Source organism: Heterodontus francisci, chromosome 11, assembly GCF_036365525.1.
Source record: "Heterodontus francisci isolate sHetFra1 chromosome 11, sHetFra1.hap1, whole genome shotgun sequence".
Classification (NCBI taxonomy): Eukaryota; Metazoa; Chordata; class Chondrichthyes; order Heterodontiformes; family Heterodontidae; genus Heterodontus; species Heterodontus francisci.
The window spans coordinates 34,829,505-34,854,483 of NC_090381.1; the positions used below are offsets into that span (position 1 = coordinate 34,829,505).

The window sequence follows — 24,979 nt, forward strand, 5'->3', positions numbered from 1 at the left end:
TATAGAAGGGGGGTGTTTAGGATTTTTAGTGTAGTTGGGGGGGGGGGGGTTCGGGGTCAAATGTGCGTTCATAATGTAGGGGAGGGGGCAAAGGAGTGACCTCTGCACTTTGAACAGTTTTGGGGGAGGAGAGGTCAGATCTTGCAAGTAATTGCTTTTGCGGGGGGCTGGAGGGTGAGTATTATTGGAGGGGGAAGGGGCGATTATTTTTTGCGGTGTACTGGGGGGTATGGTTTTAAATACTTATATTAAGTGGCATGGCTGGCTGCCCTTTCAAAATGGTGCCAGCGCCTGTGCAGAGGCAGCTGACACTCTTGCTGGCGTTGCAGAGCCCGCCCTCCACCACTTGATTGTGGGGGGGGGGTGACCCAACCGGCAGCGGGAGAATAAAATTCAGTCCAATAGGTGAGGCCTCAATATATCAGCAACAAGTTACATTTGTGTAGTTCCTTTATTGTAAAAGATTGTCCTGAACCACATCATAGAAGCATAATCAGAAGAAAAATGGGCATCAAGCCAAAGAAGGAGATGTTTGCAGGGAGTGACCAAAGAGGTGACTATTAAAGAGGATCTTAAAGGAGGAGAATGAGGTAGAGAGGTAAAGGGGTTTAGGGATGGAATTCCAGTGTGTGGCATCTAGGCAGCTGGGGCACAGCTGCCAATGGTGGAATAAATGGAGCGGGGGGGGGAAGGGGGCTACGCAAGATGCCAGATTCAGAGGAACGGCGAGTTTACAGAGATAGGGAAAAGAAAATTTATGAAGGGATTCAAAGCATGAGGGTGAGAATTTTAAATCGGAGAGATCGGGTCACCCGGAGCTAATGTAGGTCACCAAGGACAGAGGTGCTGGGAGTGGGACTTGGTGATGGATAAGATACGGGCAGCAGAATTTTCGATAGCCGAAGTTTACGGAGGATGGAGGATTGGAGGTCGGCCTGGAGAATATTGGAATAGACAATTCTGGAATTGACAAAGGTATGTATGAGGATTTGAGCAATAGATGGACAGAGTAGGGGCAAGTCATTACATAGGTGGAAGTAGGCTGCTTTTGTGACAGAGGATATGGCGTCATATTGACAACTTGGGGTTAAATAGGAAAGTTTTCCACAGTATAAGACAGTGGCCAAGGAGAAAGATGGAGTCGGTGTCTAAGGTACAAAGTTTGTGGTAGAGTCTGAAGATGATGTCTTTGGTCTTCCTGATGTTTAACTGATGAGAAAATTGCAATTTATCAAAGACTGATGTCAACAAGCAGTCTGATAACACAGTGGATGGACTGAGAAATCTAGTGCAGAGGAAGAGCTGGATATCAACAGTGTACATGTGGAAGCTGACCCAGTTTCTATGAGTGATGTCACGAAGGTGAGGCAGTCAAGGATCCTTGGAGTACATGAGAGTTAACATTGCGGGCACTGGGAGAGAAACCAGCACTGGAATTGCTCTGTCTATATAATCATGGAGCCATTTGAGGGAGCTAGAGAATGGAGGAGAGGTGTTCGAGGAGGATGGTGTTGTCATCCATACCAAATGCTGCAGGGAGGTCAATGATGACAAGGAGGGATAATGCCTGCAGTCACAGAGGTGTCATTCTAATTTTGCTTAAGACTGTTTTATGCTGTGGCAGGGGCGGAAACCGGACTAGAGAGATTAAAACATGGAGTTGTGGAAAAGATGGGCACATATTTGGGAGATGAAAAGGCATTCAATGACTTTGGAAAGGAAAGGGAGGTTGGAGATTGTGTGGTAGTTTCATGTACAGAGGGAATGATGGTGTATTTTCTGAGGAGGGGGCTGATGATGAAGGTTTTGTAAAGGGGACAGGAGCTGAGGAGAGAGAACCTTTTACAGTGTCAGCTAATATTAATAAATCTGGAATAAAATGCTAGTCTCATTAATAATAATCATGAAACTTTTGGATTGTTGTAAAAACCCATTTGGTTGACTAATGTCCTTCAGGGGAGGAAATATGCCATCCTTACCTGGTCTGGCCTACATGTGACTCCAGACCCACAGCAATGTGGTTGACTCTTACATGCCCTCTGAAATGACCTAACAAACCACTCAGTTGTAGCTTAATGGATGATCTTTGTCTTCGAGATCAGGAAATGCTGGAGCTCCCTACCCTTTTTGTTGGAGGTGGGGGTGAAGGGGGCAATGGAGAGGGGTTTCAGGCAATACTTGTCATGGAGAAAGGAAGATGGGGGTTATCTTTGTTCTTCAGGGTGGTCATGGAGCAGTGTTTCTTTTGTCAGGAAAGAGAGAGATCTGATAACACTTGATGTGGTCCACTCAGATCTGCTGATGGATGGCTAAACCATTTGTGCATCCTTGGATTCGAGGGAGTGAAGATGGAGCTATACTAGGAGGAATGGTTGAGTTGGGAAAGAGTATATGTTTTGCTGGGGACAAGCATTTCAAATATGGAGATAGGAGAGTGGTTCAGCAAATCAAGAGCTGCAGAAATACTATGGCAAGCAGTGGGGCAAAGGCAAGGCATCAGGGAGGTTAAATGTTCAATTTTAAATGACTTGGAGGGAGAGATTTTTCCATTAGGTAGATGTAGAAGGAAGTGACATTGGAAGGGGGATGACAATCCTGAGGGATACCAAGAAGTGATTGGAGATGGCCATGTCTGTGATTGAGACCATGGAAGTAGAGATACCACAGGAGATGGCAAGGCTGAGGAGTGACTGATTAAGGGTAGCAGAGTTGATATGGAGGGAGAGGTTTATGGAGGACAGGAAGACAGTGAATTCAGAGCAGATCAAGCAGGGTACGTGAAGATGGAGTTTGAAATAACTGAGGATATCATTGGTTTTATTTCATCAATGATAGCTTCAACACGGGTCTAAGGCTCATCAATTCAGTAAAAACACAGGAAGATGGAGGCATTGGAAATCATTTCCATTTGCCCAAAAAGTTATTATATCCTATTATTTTTGAAAATATTTGCACAAATCTCCTTCTGCACCTTCAATAGGAATGCAAGAAAAAGCAAATGGTCAAAACAACTGGAATTTGAATCAGATTTGAATGTTCATCACAGTATGGCTTTTGTATCTCGATATATGCAGTTAAACATACCTGTTACATAACAGCCTATGAAATGGAAAGGATCTATGGCAAATGCCTGCTACACTCTTAGGGCTGGATTTTGTTCTCCCCCAGACGTTGGGTTCTATAGCGGAGGGGGCCTGAAGATGGCTCCGGATGACTCAACAGGCTGGATTTAGATCTCAGTCTGACGTTGGGTTTCGTGGCGGTGGGGTTGGGGGGACAGTGGGGGGGGCACAGAATCGGAGTGGCAGTGGCCACCACGGAGCCCGACGCTGGGATTGCTGGTTCCGATCTTCCTGGCGGCGGCAAGGCTCCATGGCAGCACCTCTGCCGCTCTGTGACGGGACCCTACTTTAAATATTTAATATTTAAATTACTTTCCAGCCTTAAATGTATTTAATGATGGAGCATCCACAACCCTCTGGGGTGGACAATTCCAAAGATTCACAGCCCTCTGAGTTAAGAAATTTCTCCACATCTCAGTCCTAAATGATCGACCCCTTATCCTGAGACTGTGCCTCTGTGTTCTAGACTCCCCAGCCAGGGAAAACAACCTTTCAGTGTCTACCCTGTTGAGTCCCTTCAGAATTTGTATGTTTCAAAGAGACACCTTTCTTTCTTCTGAATTCCAGAGAGTATAGACCCAATTTACTCAGCCTTTCATTGGGGATCAATCTAGTGAACTTTTGCTGTACCACCACCAATGCAAATATATCCTTCCTTAAATATGGAGACCAAAACTGTGCACAGTGCACCAGGTGTGATCACAGCAAAGCCTTACACAATTATAACAAGACATCCTTAGTCATATACTCCAATCTTCTTGCAGTAAAGGCCAACATGCATTAATTACTTGCTGTATCTGCATGGTAACTTCTGTGTTCCTTGTATGAATACATTTAGAAGTTTCAAGTTTTTTGGAAAATATTCTGCTTTTCTGTTCTTACTACCAAAGTGAATGACCTGACACTTCCCCACATTATACATTGTTGAAGCAGCATCCATTAAGTATTCTTTTTTCTTTCTTCTGCTTGTAAAAGAAGGAATATGAAAGTGTAAATCGTTAGCAGGAGAGTGGGATTTGACCAGGTGGCTCATTGTGGAGAACCCAAACTTGATGAGCAATTTCTGTGCTGGAATATGCTATGATTCTATGCTCTTTAACCCAATCTGATTTCCCTATTTAACAGATTATCAAACATCTTTTTATTTGGGTAAATTTTGACAAAACGTATCTCATCCAAAATCAGTCTTTAAATACGATGCAGAAAATTGCAGGGAACCGTTTCCAGTTGCTTCTGAACTTGCTGATGTTTTTGGAGCCCTGAAATGGGCATCCATATCTGGGAAGGATGGTGATTGCAGCTCAAAGCAATGAGAGACTGTCACTACTGGATCTCCTGCATACATCAGCAGAGCTCGCCCACCTGCATACAGAAATAATAATGGTCTCTGGCATGTAGTGCTGCTGATGGAAGCTGGTTATATTTGCTGGTGGAGCCTCCAATTCTGGCCTCTTGTGCATGCCCCAATTACCTCTATGTCCAGTTTTATTACAGGCATACCTTTTTGTTCTGCTCCCTAGTGCCACTTAAGAATTTAGTGCGTTGCAACAAAGCTACTATTTTAGTATTTCTCTTTTATGTTGACTTCTCAAATTATAAACGTGTTTTCCAAGCCAAGTGTCTCTACCAGTCATTATTAATGATTGTGATTGAGTAAAATTTAACACTGGAGATCAGCCAGGCACAAAGAAAATCTCACAAAGATTCAAATTAAATAATAATACACAGCTTTCCTCAGGCTATTATTCCCAAAGCACTTCTTTTCTTGAAGAAACTCCTTGTGCTGGTATTTTGTGGCTTTTAAAAAAAAAAGTCAGGTTTTATAAATGTTGGCAGTCTAACATGAGCTGACTTCCGTGATTAGACAAAACATATTTCATGCCTATACACCACCCACAAAAGGAATTCACGTCCATAAACGATAATGACAGTGTGCATCCAGTGTAGGATTAAACCACAGAGGAAATATTTTGTTCAATCCAAAATAAAGGTTTGTGGCAGTGAAAGAGCAAATGTATTTTGTAACAAAAGAGCAGAGCAGAAGCAAGCTTAAGAATATAAAGGTTTCAAATCAACACCTTACCTACAAAACCACTGTTTTATCACAATTCATTTATGAATCTCTAAATGCTATGCAGTTGAAATTATTATTTAATGACTATTCACTACAGTGAAGCCCATTTCCTGGAGTTAATGTCTGTGACATAGTAGCGCTTTCATACAGCACTTTTGGGGTCACTGTGGTATCCTCTTGGTTACTGACCTGACCCCAAATGTGCTATAGATCAGCTCACTGATAGCCAGGTCACCTGGATAACATCTTCTTGTACTGATGCTCAGCAGCAGTATAAGGGCAACTTGTACAAATCTCTACCAGAAAATAGATGCGCTTTTAAAATCAGAACATAAAACTTACGTTCTAATGAGTGCAAATTGCTGATTATGCATTCAGTTGTTTCCATTCATTGAGAGAAACATACAGAAACCCCTCTCTGCAGTCGATTCCAAAACTGTGGAGATGAATTTCCTCAGAGCATCTCCCATTTGGCCGCCTTGCTGCTGTAACATTGGCATAGGTTTGGCAGAAACTGTGTCGCGGCAAAGTGGGAGAAGCCAGGAGGAAATTTCCAGTGTACTACTCAGAAGCAGAAAGCACATGAGGAGGAGATGAAGCAATTACAAGAACTCCCCTGAAGGCATTCAAGGATAGTGACTCCAACCCCTCAGCTCAACTGAACTCCAGTGGCAAAAACAAAATGAATTGCTTCAGCTGGCAAAATGTTCATTAACTGGCCAAGAGAACTGCTGCTACTCTTTTTTTCTGCAAGCAAAATATATAATGGATTTGCAAAAAAATCTAAAATTTGGCTGCTCATCTCCTAACTCGTACCATGTCCCGTTCACCCATCAGCCCTGTGCTAGCTGACCCTCACTTGGCCCCCCAGCCCATGAATGCCTCCATATTAAGATTCACATCCTTGTGTTCAAATCCCTCCATGGTGTCTCCCCTCCCTCACTAGCTCTTTGGTGCATTGCATAATTGCATAAGCTATGCTCGAAAGGCAGACTAAAATGTGTTGACATAAAGATGTTTTTTGTAATGTTTAAAAGGAAACAAATAACTGATGTTTAGATCATCCTATTATTCCAGGACTTGAGTAAGATATCCCTTTTCTTTCTTCCAGCAGGTTTCTGAGTCGTTAGAGAGTCTTTCTGATCACTGTGACTCTGAAGAGGAAGACGCTTCAGAGGAAGAGCCTCCAGGACCAAGCCAAGTCTCTCCTGATGCAGAATATAAGTCAAGTAAAACTGCCATAGAGACAACACCATCAATAAGTGAGACAAAATTAGAGCATACTGGGACTTCTTCATGTCTTTTTCTGCCTTGTCCTGAAGTAAAGATAGAAACAACTGACATTGATCCTGATAATCCAGGAAGGCTAATTGATGCATCTACTGAACCACAGCGCTGCACTAGTTCCTCTGATACAATATCTCAACTACATACAGCACAGATAAAGACTCATACAACTGCCTTCTGTAGAGATTCTGAGCTGCCTGGCATATCCACTAAGACACGAGACAGAAATGGAGCTGCTCTAGAGGTGAAATCAGAGATAAGTGACATTTCAGCAGAGACATCTAAAGTGAAGTTCAGCAGTTGTCTCAGCGTCTCCTCTGAGCTAAGTGTTGCCCATTCAGGATCTGGTCAACCTGCACTCATTACCGAATCTGAAGCTAGTGACATTTCCTCTGAGGAAGAATCAGAGACAAGTGAATTCTTTCTTCTGACAAAATCGAGGACAAATGAACTTCCATATGAATTAAATTCAGAAAAATGCAGTATTTCTTTTGAAACAAAAACAGGCCACAATGTAATCTCTTCTCGGTCAGAAACACTATCTGCTATTTTTCTTGAAGCCCATGCAAGCAGCAGATGTCCTGATTTGAAATGGGATTCAAAGGAGAATTCTCCACATACACAAGAACAGACTGAGATTTCCCCTGAAACAAAAGCATCGCTAAGTAGGATTCCTTTGGACATTACCATAGAGCCAAGTGTACTTTCATCAGAAGCAGCGGAGCTTAAAAGGATTCCTCTAGAGAAACAAACTGGGTCTGCTGCGATTTGTCCTGGGATACATCATACATCCGATGGAATTAAACCAGATCCAAGTAAAATCTCTCTGACAGAGTCAGACTGTACTTCCTTGAACAGAAACCAAGTTTTAAGTGAAATTTCCTTCGAAACAAATTCAGGTCCCGTTGCAATTTGTCCTTGGACAAATGAGATTCCTCCTGCAACTGTAACAGATTCGAAGTCAATCTGGACTCCCCTGGATGCAAACCAATATCACAGTAAAATTCCAGTTGAAGTCGAATCAAATCCAATTCAGCCTTGTCCTCAGCTAACTAAGGTTTCTACTGAACTTGTATCAGAGCCAGTCTGCCTTCCTCTGGATTCGATCCATGATCTAAATAAAACTCCTAGTGAAGGTGAATCAGATTCCATTGAGACTTATTCTGAGACAAGTGAGATCTCAAATGGAATTACAGCAGAGTTAGAGTCGGCCTGGATTTCTCAGGATACAAGCCAAAATCCAAATGAAATTTTCTCTGAAGTGCAATCAAATCCCACTGAAATTGATCCTGAGAAAAGTGAGCTTTCTCCTGGAACAAAATCAATCCAGTTTTCAGCAGGCACTGATCAAGATCAAAGTAAAATTCCCACAAAAAGAGAACCAGATTCCACTGGGACCACACCTGGGGCAAGTGAGATTTGCGATGGATTTGACTCTGAGCCAATCTGGCCTTCTCCAGATACAAATCAAGATGTAAGTGAAACTCTTGTTGAAGTTGAACCACATGCCACCAAGAATTCTGTTGGGACAAGTGAGATTTGTGCTGGAATTATATCTGAGTCAATCTGGGCTTTGCTGGATACAAACCAAGATCTCAGTGAATTTTCCTCTGAACTAAAACCAGATTCCACTGCAAGAAGTCCTGAAACAAATGAGATTTTGGCTGGACTTAAATCAGAGTCAACCTGGACTTCACTGGATACAGAGCAAGACCTAAGTGAGATTTCATTTGAAACAGAACTACTTCCCATTGCAATCAGTCCTGAGACAAATGCGGTTTCTTTTGGGATTAATTCAGACTCAGACTCAATCTGGGTTTCTCTGGGTACAGACCAAGATCTAAGTAAAACTCCTTTCGAAACAGAACCAGACGCCCCTGAGAGTTGCCCTGACACAAAGTCCAAAATAAGTAAAATCTCTGCTCGGATAAATTCAGAGGAAAATAATTCTTTTGAATTAGAAGGGAGCTCCCCAAAGATAGAAACAAGTGGGACTGCTCCTGAATCAAAGTCAAAAACTAATTTTTCCCTACCTTGTCCAGAGACCAAACAAGAGATCAATGGAGCAAAACCTGTAGCAGGACTGAGGACTAGTGAAGAAAACTCTGACCAACCTGGATTTGTTGTTGAAAGCCAATTAGAGCTAACTGCAGTTTTTCAGGATTCAGATGGATGCATAGACTTCGGTGAAATCTCTGAAATTGAGACTGTCGCCACTGTGATTTGCCATGGAATAGATCAAGACCTGAGTGAAATTTCTGCAGAAGTGAAAGGAGGCATAAGTGACATTATTAGTGAAGGAAGGACAGAGGCTTCTCATAATTCACTTGAAGCGGAAGTAGATCCTGTTGAAATTACCCGTGGAACACTCACAGAGAGGTCAAATACCGAGCAAATTTCATATGATTCTGATGTTGTAGAATGTGTACAAAGCAGCAGCACTGCAGCAGAATTAGAATTAATCAATTCTTCTATTGAAACTAATTTTGATAGACCTGCCGTGGTTTCTCTTGAGACAGGTTCCGGGACAAGTGAGGAAACATCTGGAAGGACACAAAGAACAAATTATAATTCCACAGAAAAACGCATAGCAGATTCTCAAGAGGGAGAATTAAAGCTCAGTCAGAGTTCTCCAAAAAAACAGGCAGAATCACAGGAAGATTTTGTTGAGGATAAGCAAGGGGAAATCACTGACTTACCATTAACAGAAACAGAACATGAGAATTTTCTTGACAGAGATTTTGAGACACATGAGCCAAGTCAGAAGAATACTGCAGCACCAGGCCTAGATAACAGCTCTTCACACACTGCACCAGAGGTTAGAAGTCTAGAAATACAACCAAATGAGATCAATCTGAGAAAAGACAGTGAAACAAACGCATCTTCAGCTAACACAGGGACAGAGGCAAAAGATAGTTCTGTTGACAGAAGCTCAGATGTTGAGGATTACATTTCTGAGACAATATTTGAGCTTTTTGTTGACAGGACAATTGAAATAAATGAAATCTGTCCTGAAGGCACTCTTGTCAAAAGGGAAAATTCTATTAATCTCATTGGCCAGGAGCGTGATTGTCCCGTTGAGTTGATTAAACAACCTTTTAAACATTGCACTGGAACAAGTTCTGAAACAAATAAATCATGTCCTTCATTCAAAGAAACTACAGAACAAAACTTAAGGATAAGGAATGTTTCAAACGAGGAAGGAACAGGAGCAAATGAGATTCCTTCTCAAACTAATATCGAAGTAGGCGAGGCATGTCTTGTTTCAAAGTTTGAGCAAGGAGAGATTTTCGTTGAAGGATTATCAGTATCACATGATACTGCTTCTCAAAAATTTGGTGGCACAACAGAAGCAACAAAAAAAGAAACTACAATTGATGCTGACTTAGTGCCAACATTCTTTTTTATTGAGGCAGAATCAAGGGACATGAATATAACTGCTAAAAACAGTACAGAAAATGGTCATGTCTATACTGATGGCGTTGGATTAAAGACAAATGACCTTCCCTCAGAGGCAAGTTTAGAAGACACTGGAATTTCAAACACAAATCTACACAGAAGGTATATGGCCCTTCCAGCAGAGGCAGGTACTCTGCAAGCTAAAAGCAGTGATTGGATGGATAATGGCAACATGCTAGATGAGCATCTAGGCAGAAGTGAAAATGGAAGCCAAGAAACAATAAAACTAGATGCTGAATCCAGTGATATTCCACAAATTGTTTATGATACTGATGGTAACAGTACAACTAGTGAGGAAATAGATGAAAATATTTACCCATTTGGAAGTAACAGCAGTCTTCACAAAGCACTACAGAAACAGACTGACACTAAAAGAGATGACCGGTTTGGGTCTTTATCCTCATCAGACTCTTTCAGTCCATCTTTCAAAAACTCCAGATTTTCAGTTTTCACCAAAATGGCATCATTCAGGAGAAGCAAAGGTTCAATACAAGAACATCAAACCAAAAGCAACTGCAAAGGTGGAAATCGAAAGCAACTGGCCAGAGATGCAGATGAGAATAAAACACAACCAAATGGCAACACAGATGGTGCTAACATGTATAGAGTACATTACCCTAGTTACAAAGCTCACCTGTCTTATCAGTTCAGGAGTAGCGGCAAGAGCGAATACCCTACTTTAGATGGCTCGGACGATGATGATGAGGTTTTTGAAAGAAGTAGCCCGTTGAGTCAAAGTGTGAAAAAGGCATTTGACTTTGATAGACTACAGGAGGTGGAAGATATGGAAGAGGTTCAGAGAGTGGCTGAAAATGGCCGACATTTCCATAGCAGGAGCACAGACTCCATGGAAGGTGACGACAGTAATGCTGAGGACCAAAACATCAAAATACCTCCTGTGACTGAAAACAGGTGCAAAAAGAGCAAAAGTGCCAATAGCCTTAACCTTAGAATGAAACGGGCTTTTGCCAATAAGTCACTTTCCATTTTCTTTGAAACAAAATCTGGAGACAAAGAAAATGCTAATCGGAGTTCTAAATCTCATAAGAAAAGTGATGGCGATGAAGGGAAGTCAAGGCATTTGTCCTGGAGAAAATTTATGAAACTGAGCGAATCAGAGTCCACAAAAGGATCAGGTCCATTGAGCACTTCTAATACATGTGGTGGGGAAAATCAAGTCGTAAGGACACAGTCTCAGGTGCACAGTGAATATTCAAGGAGGATCTCTATGGAACAAGTAGAAAATAACACTTTCGTCGTAGCTTCATCACCTTCATCTCCTCGGACATCAAGTAAAGCACAGCCTTCTAATAGCTATCTTGAGCAAGATGATATGAAGCCAGTGGGGCAGAGAATTAAAAGGACATCACCGAATGGAGTAAGACTTAAATTGACATCTGATAGTTGCCTAGAAACTGAAGATGGTTTCAAATCTGCACCAAACCAATCTATCCCACATGCCTTATTGAATCAATTAAGCTCAACATGGAATAGACCTGGTGTGTTTTCAGACTACTTTGATGCCACTTTCCCTGCAAGGCCAATGAGTCCTAAACCACAAAGTCCAAGGTCAAGTTTTCGGAGAAGCTTTCGCAGCAACAGAGCTAGTACATCATCGTGGACTTCCCTTGATTCTAGCAGGACAACAGATGGAATGTTAGAAGGTTCTGAAAGGCCAACAGCATTGAAACCAAGAGGAAATCTTCTTCTTTCAGTACAATCGCTGAATTATGAGTGTCAGAAAGAAGACAGTGGCATTAGTAGTCAATCACAGACAAGTCTAAATACAACTTCCTCAGCCATTGATATTGCCAAAGATGAGGTGAGTGGCTCAGGAATAATAATTGCATTTCCTCAGTGTATATTCTTATTAATTGCAAGCTCATGAATGTTTGACAATACACTAAATATAAAAGTGTGAGATTGTGAGAGTGAATTAAAGTTTTAAATCACTACAAAGCAATGATGTGGGTTTATTAATGTACACTTGTAGAAATAATTGGAAGAGACTGCAACTTTAAGGCTTATATTTTTAACTTTGAGAGTTAAGTAGGAGAATTTTGTGTAGTATTTCAAGCAGGTCTCTTAAGCATTCAATAGGAAGCTGGCTGATTTTGCGATGCATGGATATGCAAAACATTTATACTAGAGAGCCAGGATACAGGTTCTCATCTCTACCTTCACCTATAGGCTGTCGAGGGGAGGGGCAAGGAGGAGAGTTGGGAGGGGGGTCAAGGATCAACATAGGCAACATACTTTCAAAGGGAATGGGGATAAGGCAACTTGCATCAGACGTGGGGCTACTTGAAGTTGGCTCAAAAGTGGCATTGGAAGAAAAAACAGCAACAACTTGGTTCTGTTGTTATTCTACAATTCCTGGAGAGTGTTCCGGAAAGGTCTGCAGAATCTCTTCTAAAAGCGGGAATATTAGCTTGTTGAAAACCCTTTGGAGAATAAGAAAATGCATTCCAGTAACACTGCTCCAAATTGTTTCACGAGAATACTACTGTTGAAAATTGAAGTACTTGTTACTTGTTCAAATAAACATTTCGAAACAGAGAGAAGGTGAAAGGAAAATATTGCCCTGATTTTTATGAAGGTTTTGACAGTTAGAGGATGTGTGTTACAAAACATGCAGATCCTTCAACACACAGACCAGATTGCAAGTGTGTGGTGGTGAAGATTATGCCAAAGAGATGTTCAGTGACCATTTATCCTCAAAAGCTAGCTGTGGCCACATAATTCTATTTTACCAGCTTGGGCAGGTATTTTTTCCCTTGAGTGATTTATTTGTCCTTGGGCAGTAATAAAAGAAGAGATAGTTTGGGTACAGTCAAATGAAGAAATAATTTGGGCACAGTCAAGGTATGTTCCTTGAAGGAGAAAAGTAGAGCAAACAAATCCAGAGCTCCCTGGATGATAAAAGAGGTAGAGACTAAGATAAAGAAGAAAAAGTGTGCTTATGATAGATGCCGGGTAGAAAATACTATTGAGAACCAGGCTGAATATAGAATATCCAGAGGGGAATTGAAAAAGCAAAGAAGAGAAACAAAGCAAGAGCATAAAAAGAGACTGGCAGCTAGCATTAAAGGAAAACCTAAAGTTTTCTATAGGCATATAAATAGTAAAAGGGCGGTAAAAGGAGGAGTGGGGCTGGTTAGGGACCAGAAAGGGGATTTACACATGGAGGCAGAGGGCATAGCTGAGGTATTAAGTGAATACTTTGCATCTGTCTTTACCAAGGAAGAAGATGCAACCCAGGCAATGTTTAAAGAGGAAGTAAGTCAGACACTAGAGGGGTTTAAAATTGATAATATCCACTCTACTGTATGTAGAGTGGATAAAGCACAAGGGCTGGATGAGATGCATCCAAGGATATTGAGGGAAGTGAGGGTGGAAATCACAGAGGCACTGGCCATAATTTTTCAGTCTTCCTTAGTCTCGGGGGTGGTGCCAGAGGACTGGAAAATTGCAAACGTTGCACCCTTGTTCAAAGAAGGGTGTAAAGCTAAGCTCAACAACTACAGGCCAGTCAGTTTAACTTCGATAGTGGGAAAACTTCAAAAAAAAATAATTCGGGACAAAATTAATAGTCACATGGATAAAAACAAGTTAATTAAGGAAAGCCAGCATTGATTTCTTAAGGGAAAATCATGTTTAACTAACTTGCTGGAGTTTTTTGAGGAGGTAACAGAGAGGGTAGATGAGGGCAATGTTGTTGATGTGGTGTACATGGACTTTCAAAAGCCGTTTGATACAGTGCCACACAACAGACTTGTGAGCAAACTTGTAGCTCATGGAATAAAAGGGACGGTAGCAACATGGATACGAAATTGGCTGAGTGACTGGAAACAAAGAGTAGTGGTTAATGGATGTTTTTCAGGCTGGAGGAAGGATGGTAGTGGAGTTTCCCAGGGATCAGTGTTGGGACCCTTGTTTTTCCTGATATATATTAATGATCTAGACCATGGTGTACAGGGCACAATTTCAAAGTTTGCAGATGATACAAAACTTGGAAGCATTGTGCACTGAGGAGGATAGTGTAGAACTCCAAAAGGACATAGACAAGTTGGTGGAATGGACAGACGGGTGGCAGATGAAGTTCAATGCAGAGAAATGTAAAGTGATTCATTTTGGTAGGAAGAATATGGAGAGACAATATAAAATAAAGGGGACAATTCTAAAATGGTGCAGGAGCAGAGGGACCTGAGTGTATATGTGCATAACTCATTGAAGGTGGCAGGACAGGTTGAGAGCGCGGTTAATAAAACATACAGTATCCTGGGCATTATTAATAGGGACATAGAGTACAAAAGCAAGGAAGTTATGTTGAACTTTTATCAGACACTAGTTCATCCTTAGCTGGAGTATTGCGTCTAATTCTGGGCACCGCACTTGAGGAAAGATGTGAGGGCATTGGAGAGAGTGCAGAAAAGATTTACCAGAATGCTTCTAGGGATGAGGAATTTCGACAGAGGTATTCAAAATCATGAGGGGTCTGGACAGAGTAGATAGGGAGAAGCTGTTCCGACACGTGAAAGGATCAAGAACGAGAGGGCACAGATTTAAAGTATTTGGTAAGAGAAGCAAAGTGACATGAGGAAAAACCTCTTCATGCAGCGAGTGGTTAAAATCTGGAACGTGCTGCCTGAAAAAGTGTTTGGTGGCAGGTTCGATTGAAGCATTCAAAAGGGAATTAGACATCTGTATGAAAAGGAAGAATTTTCAGGGTTATGGGGAGAAGGCAGGGGAATGGAACTGAGTGAGTTGCTCTTTTAGAGAGCTGGTGTGGACATGATGGGCCGAATGGCCTCCTTCTGCGCTATTACAATTCTGTGATTCCTTTATTAGCTGAGGTATAGAATATAAGAGCAGGGAGGTTATGCTGGAACTGTATAAATCATTGGTTAGGCCACAATTTGAGTTCTGTGTGCAGTTCTGGTCACCTCATTACAGAAAGGATGTAATTGCACTAGAGAGAGTACAGAGGAGATTTAAGAGGATGTTGTCAGGACTGGAAGAATGCAGCTATGAGGAAAGATTGTATATGCTGCGGTTGTTCTCCTTGGAACAGAGATGGCTGAAGGGGATTTGATTGAAATGTGCAAAATTCTTAGGGGCCTGGATAGAGTGGATGTGAAGGGCCTATTTACCTTAGCAGAGAGGTCAGTGACGAGGGGCCATAGATTTAAAGTGATTGGTAGAAAAATTAGAGGGGAGATGAGGAAAAGTATTATTTTACCCATAAAGTGTGGGGGTCTGGAACTCACTGCCTGCAAGGGTAGCAGAGGCAGAGACCCTCAACTCATTTAAAAATTGTCTGGATATGTACCTGAAGTGCCGTAACCTGCAGGGCTACGGACCAAATGCTGGAAGGTGGGATTCGGTTGGGTGACTCGTTTTTCGGCCGGTCCAGACACGGTGGGCCAAGTGGCTTCTTTCTGTGCCGTAAACTTTCTATGATTCTAAATGCTCATTAGGAGAGCCAGTGCAGACACGATGGGTCAAATGGCCTCCTTCTGCGCTGTATCAATTCTGTGATTCTGAATTGCAGCAGGCAGGGCTTTCCTCTGATACTCTACAACTACCTGCTAGGGTGTGACCTGAGCTAAGTTCACCCTCTCTTTATTTATCTCTGGTGAATAATGTGTTGAGCGAAAATGCTTGTGGGATTTCTGCCCCTGTAAAGGGTAAGGATCCTATTGAAGGGAAAAGAAAAATAAATATTGGTATTAGTGTTTAATTATAAACAATAAGAAAAACTATATGGGGACAAATTCACAACCACTTTCCAAGGAGCACTTCTGTTTGATTAGAATTGTGATGCTAGTAACCAGGAATGCTACGATATTGATCAAAATGTGTGGATCTGATTTGACTGAACTTCCAGCTATCCTGCGGCAGATGACCACAGACCTTAATAAGAGGTTAACTGCCTTTTTAAAATATGTATTGCAAAGAACAAGGATATACTGCATTAAAAACAAACGCAGATGATATTTTGTTTTGTCATGGTGAATCTACCACCTACTGGCCAGTGGTAGCTATTACACAAACCCCATTCCTGAATCTCCATCAGTATCTTAGGGTAATTTGGACCCTGGTTATTTCTTTTTTAAAGGAAGACCTTTGCATTTACATTAGCAGGAGAACACACTACACAACAGGTATGGAGTGTGCAGCATGGTCAGTTTGTCCAGTAACCTTGGTAACAACTGTAAGATAGAACCGTCTATTTAAAAGGGAGCAGGATCCTCACACACGACAACAGTTAAATATTAGACGTAATATGTAGTGGGTTAAGTCCTGTGAAAGTCCTCTTTTTACTCACTTACAATGCTGGTGGGGTTACTTATTGTGTATATAATGCTACTTTTCCAATCTCTTTATATAGTTCCAGTAATAATATAAATGCAGCATGCACCAGGCATCATATTGTACTAACTTGATTCCAAATCAGCAAAGTTCTTTTTAGATTTTGGAACCAACATCATCATCAGTTGCTGCCTGAACCAGGTTCCTTGGCACGAGATATGGGATAGGGTGGGAAAGTGGAGTTTAGGTAAAAGCTCGGCCATGGTCTTATTGAATGGCGAAACAGGATTGATGGTATGGCCTACGCCTGCTCCTGTTTCTTAGGTTTCTCCCCACCTAAGTATCTTAGCTGATGAGAGTGCATTCCCCAATCTATCCGTCTTCAATTCTGTTTAATGCAGTACAAAATAAATAACTTTATGCCATGTATGTAGGCAAAGACAGCAATTGATGGGGTATCACACCAAAGTAACCTGACCATGAGGTACAGCAACAAACTGGCTGCCACAAGTTGCCTTTCACTGTCTTCACTGTCTGCAACCAGAGTTAGTGCTGCTTCTGATTGTCACCACAAAATGTATGTCCAATGAAATCACCCAACTCCATCTACCCATGATAAGCTCTACCTGTACCTAAAACCCCTCCCCGCAACCCAAAATCAGCACAAAAGAGTAACAGGTGTCAGATCCACTTCAATCCAAGATCTTGGCTCAGACAATCGGTCAACATGCAAAAGTCCTGGCCTCACAAAGGGGGTGCATACCACTACAGGTGTCGGTGCATACTATAATCCCACTTCCTGCCTAATAGTTGAACCAAACCTGTCTAAAACCACAATTATCATTCAGGAATGGCATAACTAGAGTTACAGTGGTTGTGACTGGAATATGAAAAATACTCAGTTTGCAAACAATGGGTTCACTTCTGAAATACTTCCTGTATCCCAATACAGTATGTTGTAATGTCTATGAATCAAAATATCTACTGAACCACTGCTGGGAATGCCCTGGACCATATATTTGGATTGTTTTGCCATGTACTGGGGAAGAGGAGGGGAAGTGAGTGGAAGGGCCAGGAGAGATTGTAACAACAAGCTCACAAACCAAACACTTCTGCCACCACCGCCATTGGCTTGTTTTAATTGCCTGAGAAAGGTAAAACACGATGGATATCAATCCTGATATACTGGAAAGCACTCAATGATCCATGTTATTGTAGAATTTTATTATGCTGTCAGTTAGCCCATGTTCCATCAATATGTCACATATGCTCATGTTCATTCCTCTGATGTTTGAATCTGAAACATTTCTCTACCTGGCACTGCCACACAGGAAGTAAGTAAGCATCCAACCCAAACAACACAGGAGAAGAACCCAACCATGTCAACGGTCCTGCGAAATCACCAACAGTATCATCTACGACAGCGACCATTCTCAGACTTGGGGCAAACGGCCTGGTTATTTGGTCATACTGAACATGAAGGGGAATGCAAACTAGACAGTGAGGACGAAACAGAAGAGATAGCTTTACAGCCTTACAAACGTTGCAGCTCAGATGAATTGTTGCTGGAAGAAGCAAGGACCAGACGGAGAAAGTTGGTTGAAGAGCTTGAGAACAGCAGAACAAGGCATGGCAGGACCAATGCTGAGGTTCACAATGAAGTAAGATAAAGCAACAAGCTCTCTGAAGTACTGTGAGCTGCTGCCTCTTACGGCCCTTCAACCTTCTTCTTGTAGCTGTGTGTCTGTGGGTGCTTCACTTCACAAACTGTCTCCTCAGTCATTAGTGTTCTGTATTACCTTCATTTCATGGCTGACTCTGCAGTTCAGAATGGTTGGTTCATCTTGGTGTATCACTGTCTTTCCAAAGCTCTTAGGAGTTTCATTGGATTTCAAAAGTAGAGTAAAAGATTGGAGATAAGTAACAGGAGGCGACATGAAGAGGATGTGCAAATAGTGCACGACTCTCAAAAGGATTCCATTTAAATCAGCCAATTCAACAAATGGTTATTTGACTTAGAGTAAATAAGGGAAATTCTCCTGTTATTGACTTCCAATGAAATCCCTGACTTGTGATCCTTATTATTTTCCTGACCATTATCAACCTATGAACACTGTGTTGATATTATTTTATCACAAGTTAGAAACAGTTATAACTCATCAGGGGGCTATGAATTTTCCTGGTTTCTATTTGTAGCAATTGCATAATTTTTCTTGGTGGAGATTTCCTCCTGTTTGTTATTTTTAGTGGAATTGTCACTTGGTAGTACAGAACTTGAGTATTGCTGAAAAAAGAGACATGCTGTCCAAGCTTTTTGTCTTGCACTCATCAGGACAGATGCAAGAACGCTAAATCTCAAAGGGAGCAACAATTTATACTGCATGAGAAAAGAGGCGCTGATCGGTTGGCAAGTCAACTCTGATTGGTTGAGGCGTTGCATAGAGAATGCACCAGAGAACTATTGTCCACCATGCTTTTGTTTAATTCAAAAAAGGCACAACGCCTGGACATGTTTCTTTTGCCTGCAGAGGACAGGTCCTTATGTATGAATATATGTAGCTACTAGCAAGTGTAATTAAGCCACATTGCAAGCCCGACTGAAATTCTTAAATTGGTTGTTAGTGTCATTCTTAGCACATTTGGGATTGTTCAGCATGCTAGATGTGATTCTATGACAGGACAGCACTTGCAGAACAATCCCAAGTGTGCTAAGAATTACTTAACAACTGATTTAAGATTATCAGTTGGGCTTGCAATGTGGCACACTTACACTTGCTAGAAGCTACATATATTCATATGCAAGGACCAGTCCTCTGCAGGCAAAAGGAATATGTCCAGGCATTGCACCTTTCTTGAATTGAACAAAAGCGTGGTGGATAATAGTTCCCTGGTGCATTCTCCATGGCAATGCCTCGACCAATCAGAGTCAACTTGCCAACCATTCAGCACCCCTTTTCTCATGCAGTATAATTTGCTGCTCGCTTCGAAATTTGGAATTCTTGCATCTGTCCTGATGAGTGCAAGACGAAAAGCTTCGACAGCATGTATCTTTTTTCAGCAATACTTCAGTGAAATTGTGTTCTTTCAGAATGTGTTTAAAGTCTGACTTTAAATAGCAACTGGGGGAAATGCCCACAAAAATATTTACATTGTCACTTCACATAGCAACCAGAGGGATCCTGATCACGTATCTTCATTTCTGAAACATATTTCATCTGAGTTTTACTAGAACTGCATTACCCATAGAGCATAAGGAGCAGATCCCTGTAGCTTCTCCAGTTCTGATCCCATCTTTCAATGATGGTGCACCTAAGCAAATTCAGTTTGCTCTTTCTGTGCTTACACGAGGCTAAGATAGCAAGTTCACTCCTCATGTGGTTTTCTTTAACTATACACCCTCTGTCTTTTCTCTTTAGGCTTTGTTGCATCTTGGCTTTCTCTGTAACTGCCTCTCTTTATTTGGGACACAGGTCCTCAAAATATTGCCAGTTACAAAGGCTATTTGATGCAGTACAGGAGTACACAATGTAAAGCTTGCTGATCGAATCCTATCCACCTGGGAGTGCTGTCTGTTTTAAATCTTTCAGAATAGCTAAACAAGCATTTCATAAAAGTTATCAAAATACTTTATAGTTTAGTAATGTTACAGTGTAAACTTTGCTACGTTTAAAACACAGAATATTTTTTGCTACAATATTAAGCTTGCATTATTTTGATAAATGGATTTAATTTTTGTTTTGTTATTCTCACATCCCAAACGTTAGTTTGGATGAACATACTGTGTGTTTGACCTCTGTTGAGGAGTCATGCATGACTCATGGACAGAGAAGTTGTGCACAGCTGTACTAGCTGCACTGGCTGTTTAGATAATACAACTAAACTGAACGCTTCATCCTTTCCCTAGGTCGGAATGGGATTTTCCTTTCTATCACCTCTCTCTGCTACCTTCAAAGACATTCCCCTGAGGTTTCTTACACTGTCCCAGAGCACACCCACAGGACTGGATTGTATAGGGTATAAACGGTGGATCGCAACTCCTGGTATGTAATCCAAGCTTATTTCATGTTGTTTTAATTTGAACAAGTAAATAAAACATCCATTAACTAGGGGAGGGGAACGATTCCTCACATCTTTTCAGTCTAGACCATGATAAACATTTTTTTGAAAATGATCACAATTCTGACCTATTAGCATTATTTTATTTGTTATGTATTGATGGTGATATTTTTGTGACACATTTGAAAGGAACCAGATTCATGAACACCTCAAATATAAAATATTTGACCTAATTTTTCCAACTCACAGCTGTTGACCAGGAGCTGGCTCCTTACCTTAGCGAGGTCACATTCACCCTCATCCTTGTGGATCGTGTGTGAACATTGATCCTGTTTCAATAATTCTTTGGAGAGTGACAATGATTCACTTACCTCAGAATGTTGGATATTTTCTGTGTGGTGTCATTACTAATATTGCTTGTGATTTGTTGCAATTTTTTTCAAACCACGTTACTAATTAATCAAAGATGTGTTAGTTGGAACGCTCTTGAACTTGTTATAATGGGTCCAGGAGCAAGTGCCGACTGACTGAGGAGTTTTCTATGCACATTTGATCATTGAAAACACTCTCAGTTGGGGGGAGGTTGCGCGGCGGGGCAGGGTGGGTTTATTGCGACATGGGGCTTTAGAGCCCCTGGGCTAGAAATACAATCAGGCAGTTTTCTCACTCATGTTCACAATCTAACGGCCCATTGGAAAGAGAGCAACCTTGTAATTTACTAAAACAACTTGGATTTATAAAATGTCTTTAAGGTAGTAAAATGTCCCAAATCAGTTCACCTGTACATTATCAAACAAAACTAGACAGAAATTGACACCAAGGGGAGAATTTTATGCTCGCGGCAGGGTCTTGATGTGGGGGGAAACCAATGCCAAGATCCCCACGTTCCCTTTTCTACGAAAGGCCTGTCGGATTTAGTGCCAATCAGGCACTTAACTGGACAGAGATGGGCCTTCTATAGGATTTAGGAGCCCGTTATTGGAAGTCCCCGCCTTGCTTAACCGACGGCCAATCAGAGGCTGGCAGCTGCAGCGCCACCGCAGAGGCGATGGCTGCTGCTGTGGCTACAGCCACCAGACACCGAGGAGCGCTGCTGGAACCAGGCTTAAGGGAGGTCAGGGCGAGAAGTGTCTTGTGGGGTGGGGGTCTTTGGGGGGAGGGGGGGGTTGGCAGCAAGGGCAGGGGGGTGGTTCTCAGTGGGCTCCCCCTTCCCGATGCTGGGTCCCTCATTCAGATACTAAGTGGCGTTGAACGAGGGATGCCCCACCCCCCCACAACCGCCACCACTGGAAGCAGCCCGCACGGTTTTTTGTGCCGTGCCACCCGCGCAGCAGCAGGGCCACCTACCATGCAGGTAATTGGGGCTGCAGCAGGAAGGGGCCCTTAATTGGGGTTTAATTACCCAGTTAAGGGCCTCAATTGGTGGCAGGACAGGAAGGCCGTTCACAGGCCTTCCCGCCCCAACAGCCCTCCCGCCCCAGACTAAATTTTGGCAGAGGCGGGATGGTGGTGGCGTAACCTCTACTGCCTGCCACCATCCCACCCGATTATATGCTCTCTCCCCCTCCAAAACTACCACAGGAGAGAGCGTAAAATTTGACTCCAAGTCAAAGGAGGAGATATTCGGACAGCTGACAAAATGCTTGGTCAAAGAGTTAGGTTTTAAGGACCACCTTAAAGAGAGGGATAGAAAGACGGACAGGTTCAGGGAGACCCAAAGGTTCTTCCCCAATCTCCAGCACAACAATCTGACTTATGTTGTTGTTCTGTCCTCCCAGACCCAGGAATTTCCTTTAGGTGGGAAGCATAGTGGGGAAAGGAAATAAAAATGAAAGCATATTAGCAACCAAGATTTTGGTACTACTGAGTTCTGAAGAGAAAGTGCCGTTTTAATTACTTGATGACAGGAAAACATATTAGGGTTTCAAATAAGCATGATGTTAACTGTACTGATATTGTCGAAATTTTATGCAGAGTAAATACTACACCTGGGGAAAAAAACAGGAAATATTTTTGGAATCAGCTGAGGATTTGAGTATAATTGCAAGGAAATGGATTGGGTATACAGATAAAGACACAAGGGGACACAGGTTCAAACTACAGGAGGAATCTTTTCGGGCAGGTATCAGGACATTCTCCATATAAAGTGAGATCAACATATAGAATAAATTTCCCAATAGAGTAATGAAATCACTAAAGAAACAACTGGATGCTACATGCTAAGAACTCTCTGGATGGAGGAATGATGATGGGCTGAAGGCCTTCCTAATGGAATTGTTGATTAATGGTAGGAATCAATCTCTCTCAACTGGTCTACAACAGACCCAGAAATGACACGAGGAAAACCCAGCAGTGTAGAGCTTTGGGAACCATAGGTCAAAAGTCACCTGTTCCTGTGTGGTGGATTATAATCCTAGCCCCTATTTGGGACTATCCTGTATCAGGTGTACTTCACATATGATCACTCTCAACTTAAGGTTGAGAAAGAAAGATCCGAACGACACTGAATGGGTCTGAGGAACTGATCTAACTCTCCCTAAAGGAAAGGAACCAGCTGAGAGCATTGCCATCCTCCAGATCATAATAACCCGGATATTATGAGGGTCCAGAAATCTCTCCTCAGTAATGTACAGAAGACTAAGTGAGACAATATTAATTTTAAATTATATAAAAGTTAATGAAAGCAGTTATCAGTTGGCAAACAGTCAATCACAACGTTAATAGTTCTAGGAAAAGATAGAAAGTGCAATCTGATTTCTCGTAGAGAACGCAATTTTTAGATCCAAATATTGTTGCAGTAAAATATTTAAATAGGATATCCATCAATTATTAAAGTAACATTTACTTTACATTCCAAAGTAGAACACTACAGAGTTAGCGAGATGCCTCTGCCTCAGTTAAGGGGAGAATTATCATTGCCTCACTCCAATAGTTGTACCTTTACCATGGGAGATGCTGGAGAGAGTCCAACGAATCTAAAAATCTAATGTGTGCTCCCAATATTTATACTGTTTTTCAAGTTGCATAACTGATTTCTTATGTATGGGTGTGTTACCTCAACTGTAAGTACGTTTGTCCCTCTTTATTTCCCAAATAAGGCTGTATAATTGCTAATTTCGAGGTAAGGGCCATCTCTTTGATTTTGAAGAAAGCCAAGCTGTGAGATTCAGGATGGTTAATTGTTCATTAGTCATCTAACTGTGTTTCAAGATTATAATCCAGTTTTTGAGGTTAGGTTTGGCTAGCTTTGTCAAAAAATCATTTGACTGTGGTTTAGGGCTATCAGCATTAAAAAAACCATCTTATCAAATATTACACTGTAGCAGCTTTCGTGACAGTTTGCAGATCTATCTTATCAATGTTTTACACTACAATGAGGTGTGTGACTTTAGGAGCAAATCCCTCTTATCAGACGTTGCCTTTATGGTACTAAGTTGAGACAAGCTTTTTCACTCAGAAACTCATGTCCATTTGGTATTATAGATTTATATATTTTTAACCTTTTAGGAAGATGAACCCTTTTTATAAGTATTTAATTTCTCATTCATAGGAAAATTGTTCTTTTAACCTATAACCCCTCATTATGGCTGGAGTCCTTCACACCTCCCAAGCAGGCTACACGTGCCATATGTCATGTTTCAAATTACTCATATAATGTATCCCAAAATGTTATTTTCTGAAAGAAGACAGTGTAGAATACACTTTGTTCTTACTTCAATGGGGTACTCAGCAAAATAAGGTTACTTATGCTGACCTTGAAATTTTAAACAAATTCAATAAGCAATAAAAGACTCTCAAATGAACTGATCAAGCATTTCGGCACTAACATTCAGACAGTATAATTTCAAGGGCACCATTACTTATTTTTGACAACATGCCCTCTGGTGCAGTCACAGAATGTCTGAGGCAACAACTGTGAGGCCTTCATCAGGGTATCAGAGAAATTTCATCATTGCAATATCAGGAAGGAACCTTTAACTCAATGAAGGGCACAGTTACACTCAAATTCTGGCTTGAGGTCATTTCTTGTTTAGAGTGGAATGGGGTCGGAAGACTCAAATTATACTTCTTGCCCTGCTTTGATAGCTTGCCAGGGAATCTGGTATCTACATTTAAAATTCCACTGTGAGCTGTGAGTAAGTCATCTCACTGGCAGTATTATGAGACATTAAAATGACATTATGAATGTTTCCAAGTAAAACTGCTTTGCATGATTCAAACTGTGTGGCGCAGGTGCATCATTTTATCAAATGCAGAACAGGATTACTTAACTCCTTTTAAATCTGTGGTAAAAGAATAGAGGAACAGCAGCAACACAGGAGAGGTGAGCCCATATTAAGTGACAAAAATACAGGAGTCTGGAGAGATAAACGATACGCTCATCTTCCCAGTTGTGCTTCCAGTTTCACTCCCAGTTGTGTTGGGGAATGTTTTGTCATTGGTGATGTGTTTAAGAACCAGTAGGTGGTGCACTGATGACAAAGACAGAATAAGCAGACAGCAAGAAATGAATGAATTCAGTGAAATAACCTTTTTATTGCTTAAGTGTTCAGTAGGAAAATAACGATGAAAGCATAATAATGTGCACTTGAAAAGCATAAAATTTTACTGTCTACAGAGAGGCCTATTTTACTGCTGGTAGATAGTTTTGCTTGGATTTCCTTAA

At 41.5% G+C, this 24,979-nt stretch overlaps 1 protein-coding gene across 4 annotated transcripts in view; it reads left to right on the forward strand.

The window, feature by feature from the left end:
- LOC137375197 (rho guanine nucleotide exchange factor 4-like) overlaps positions 1-24,979 on the forward strand; it is a 578,050-nt gene that overhangs the window by 348,779 nt on the left and 204,292 nt on the right. For 3 of the 4 annotated variants that reach the window (XM_068041983.1, XM_068041984.1, XM_068041985.1), the window contains 3 exons: positions 6,308-11,764; positions 17,589-17,918; positions 20,162-20,297. In XM_068041983.1, coding sequence (XP_067898084.1) covers positions 6,308-11,764; positions 17,589-17,918; positions 20,162-20,297 — 5,923 coding nt within the window. The remainder of the gene's footprint in view (positions 1-6,307; positions 11,765-17,588; positions 17,919-20,161; positions 20,298-24,979) is intronic. The other variant, XM_068041986.1, reaches the window with a different exon arrangement.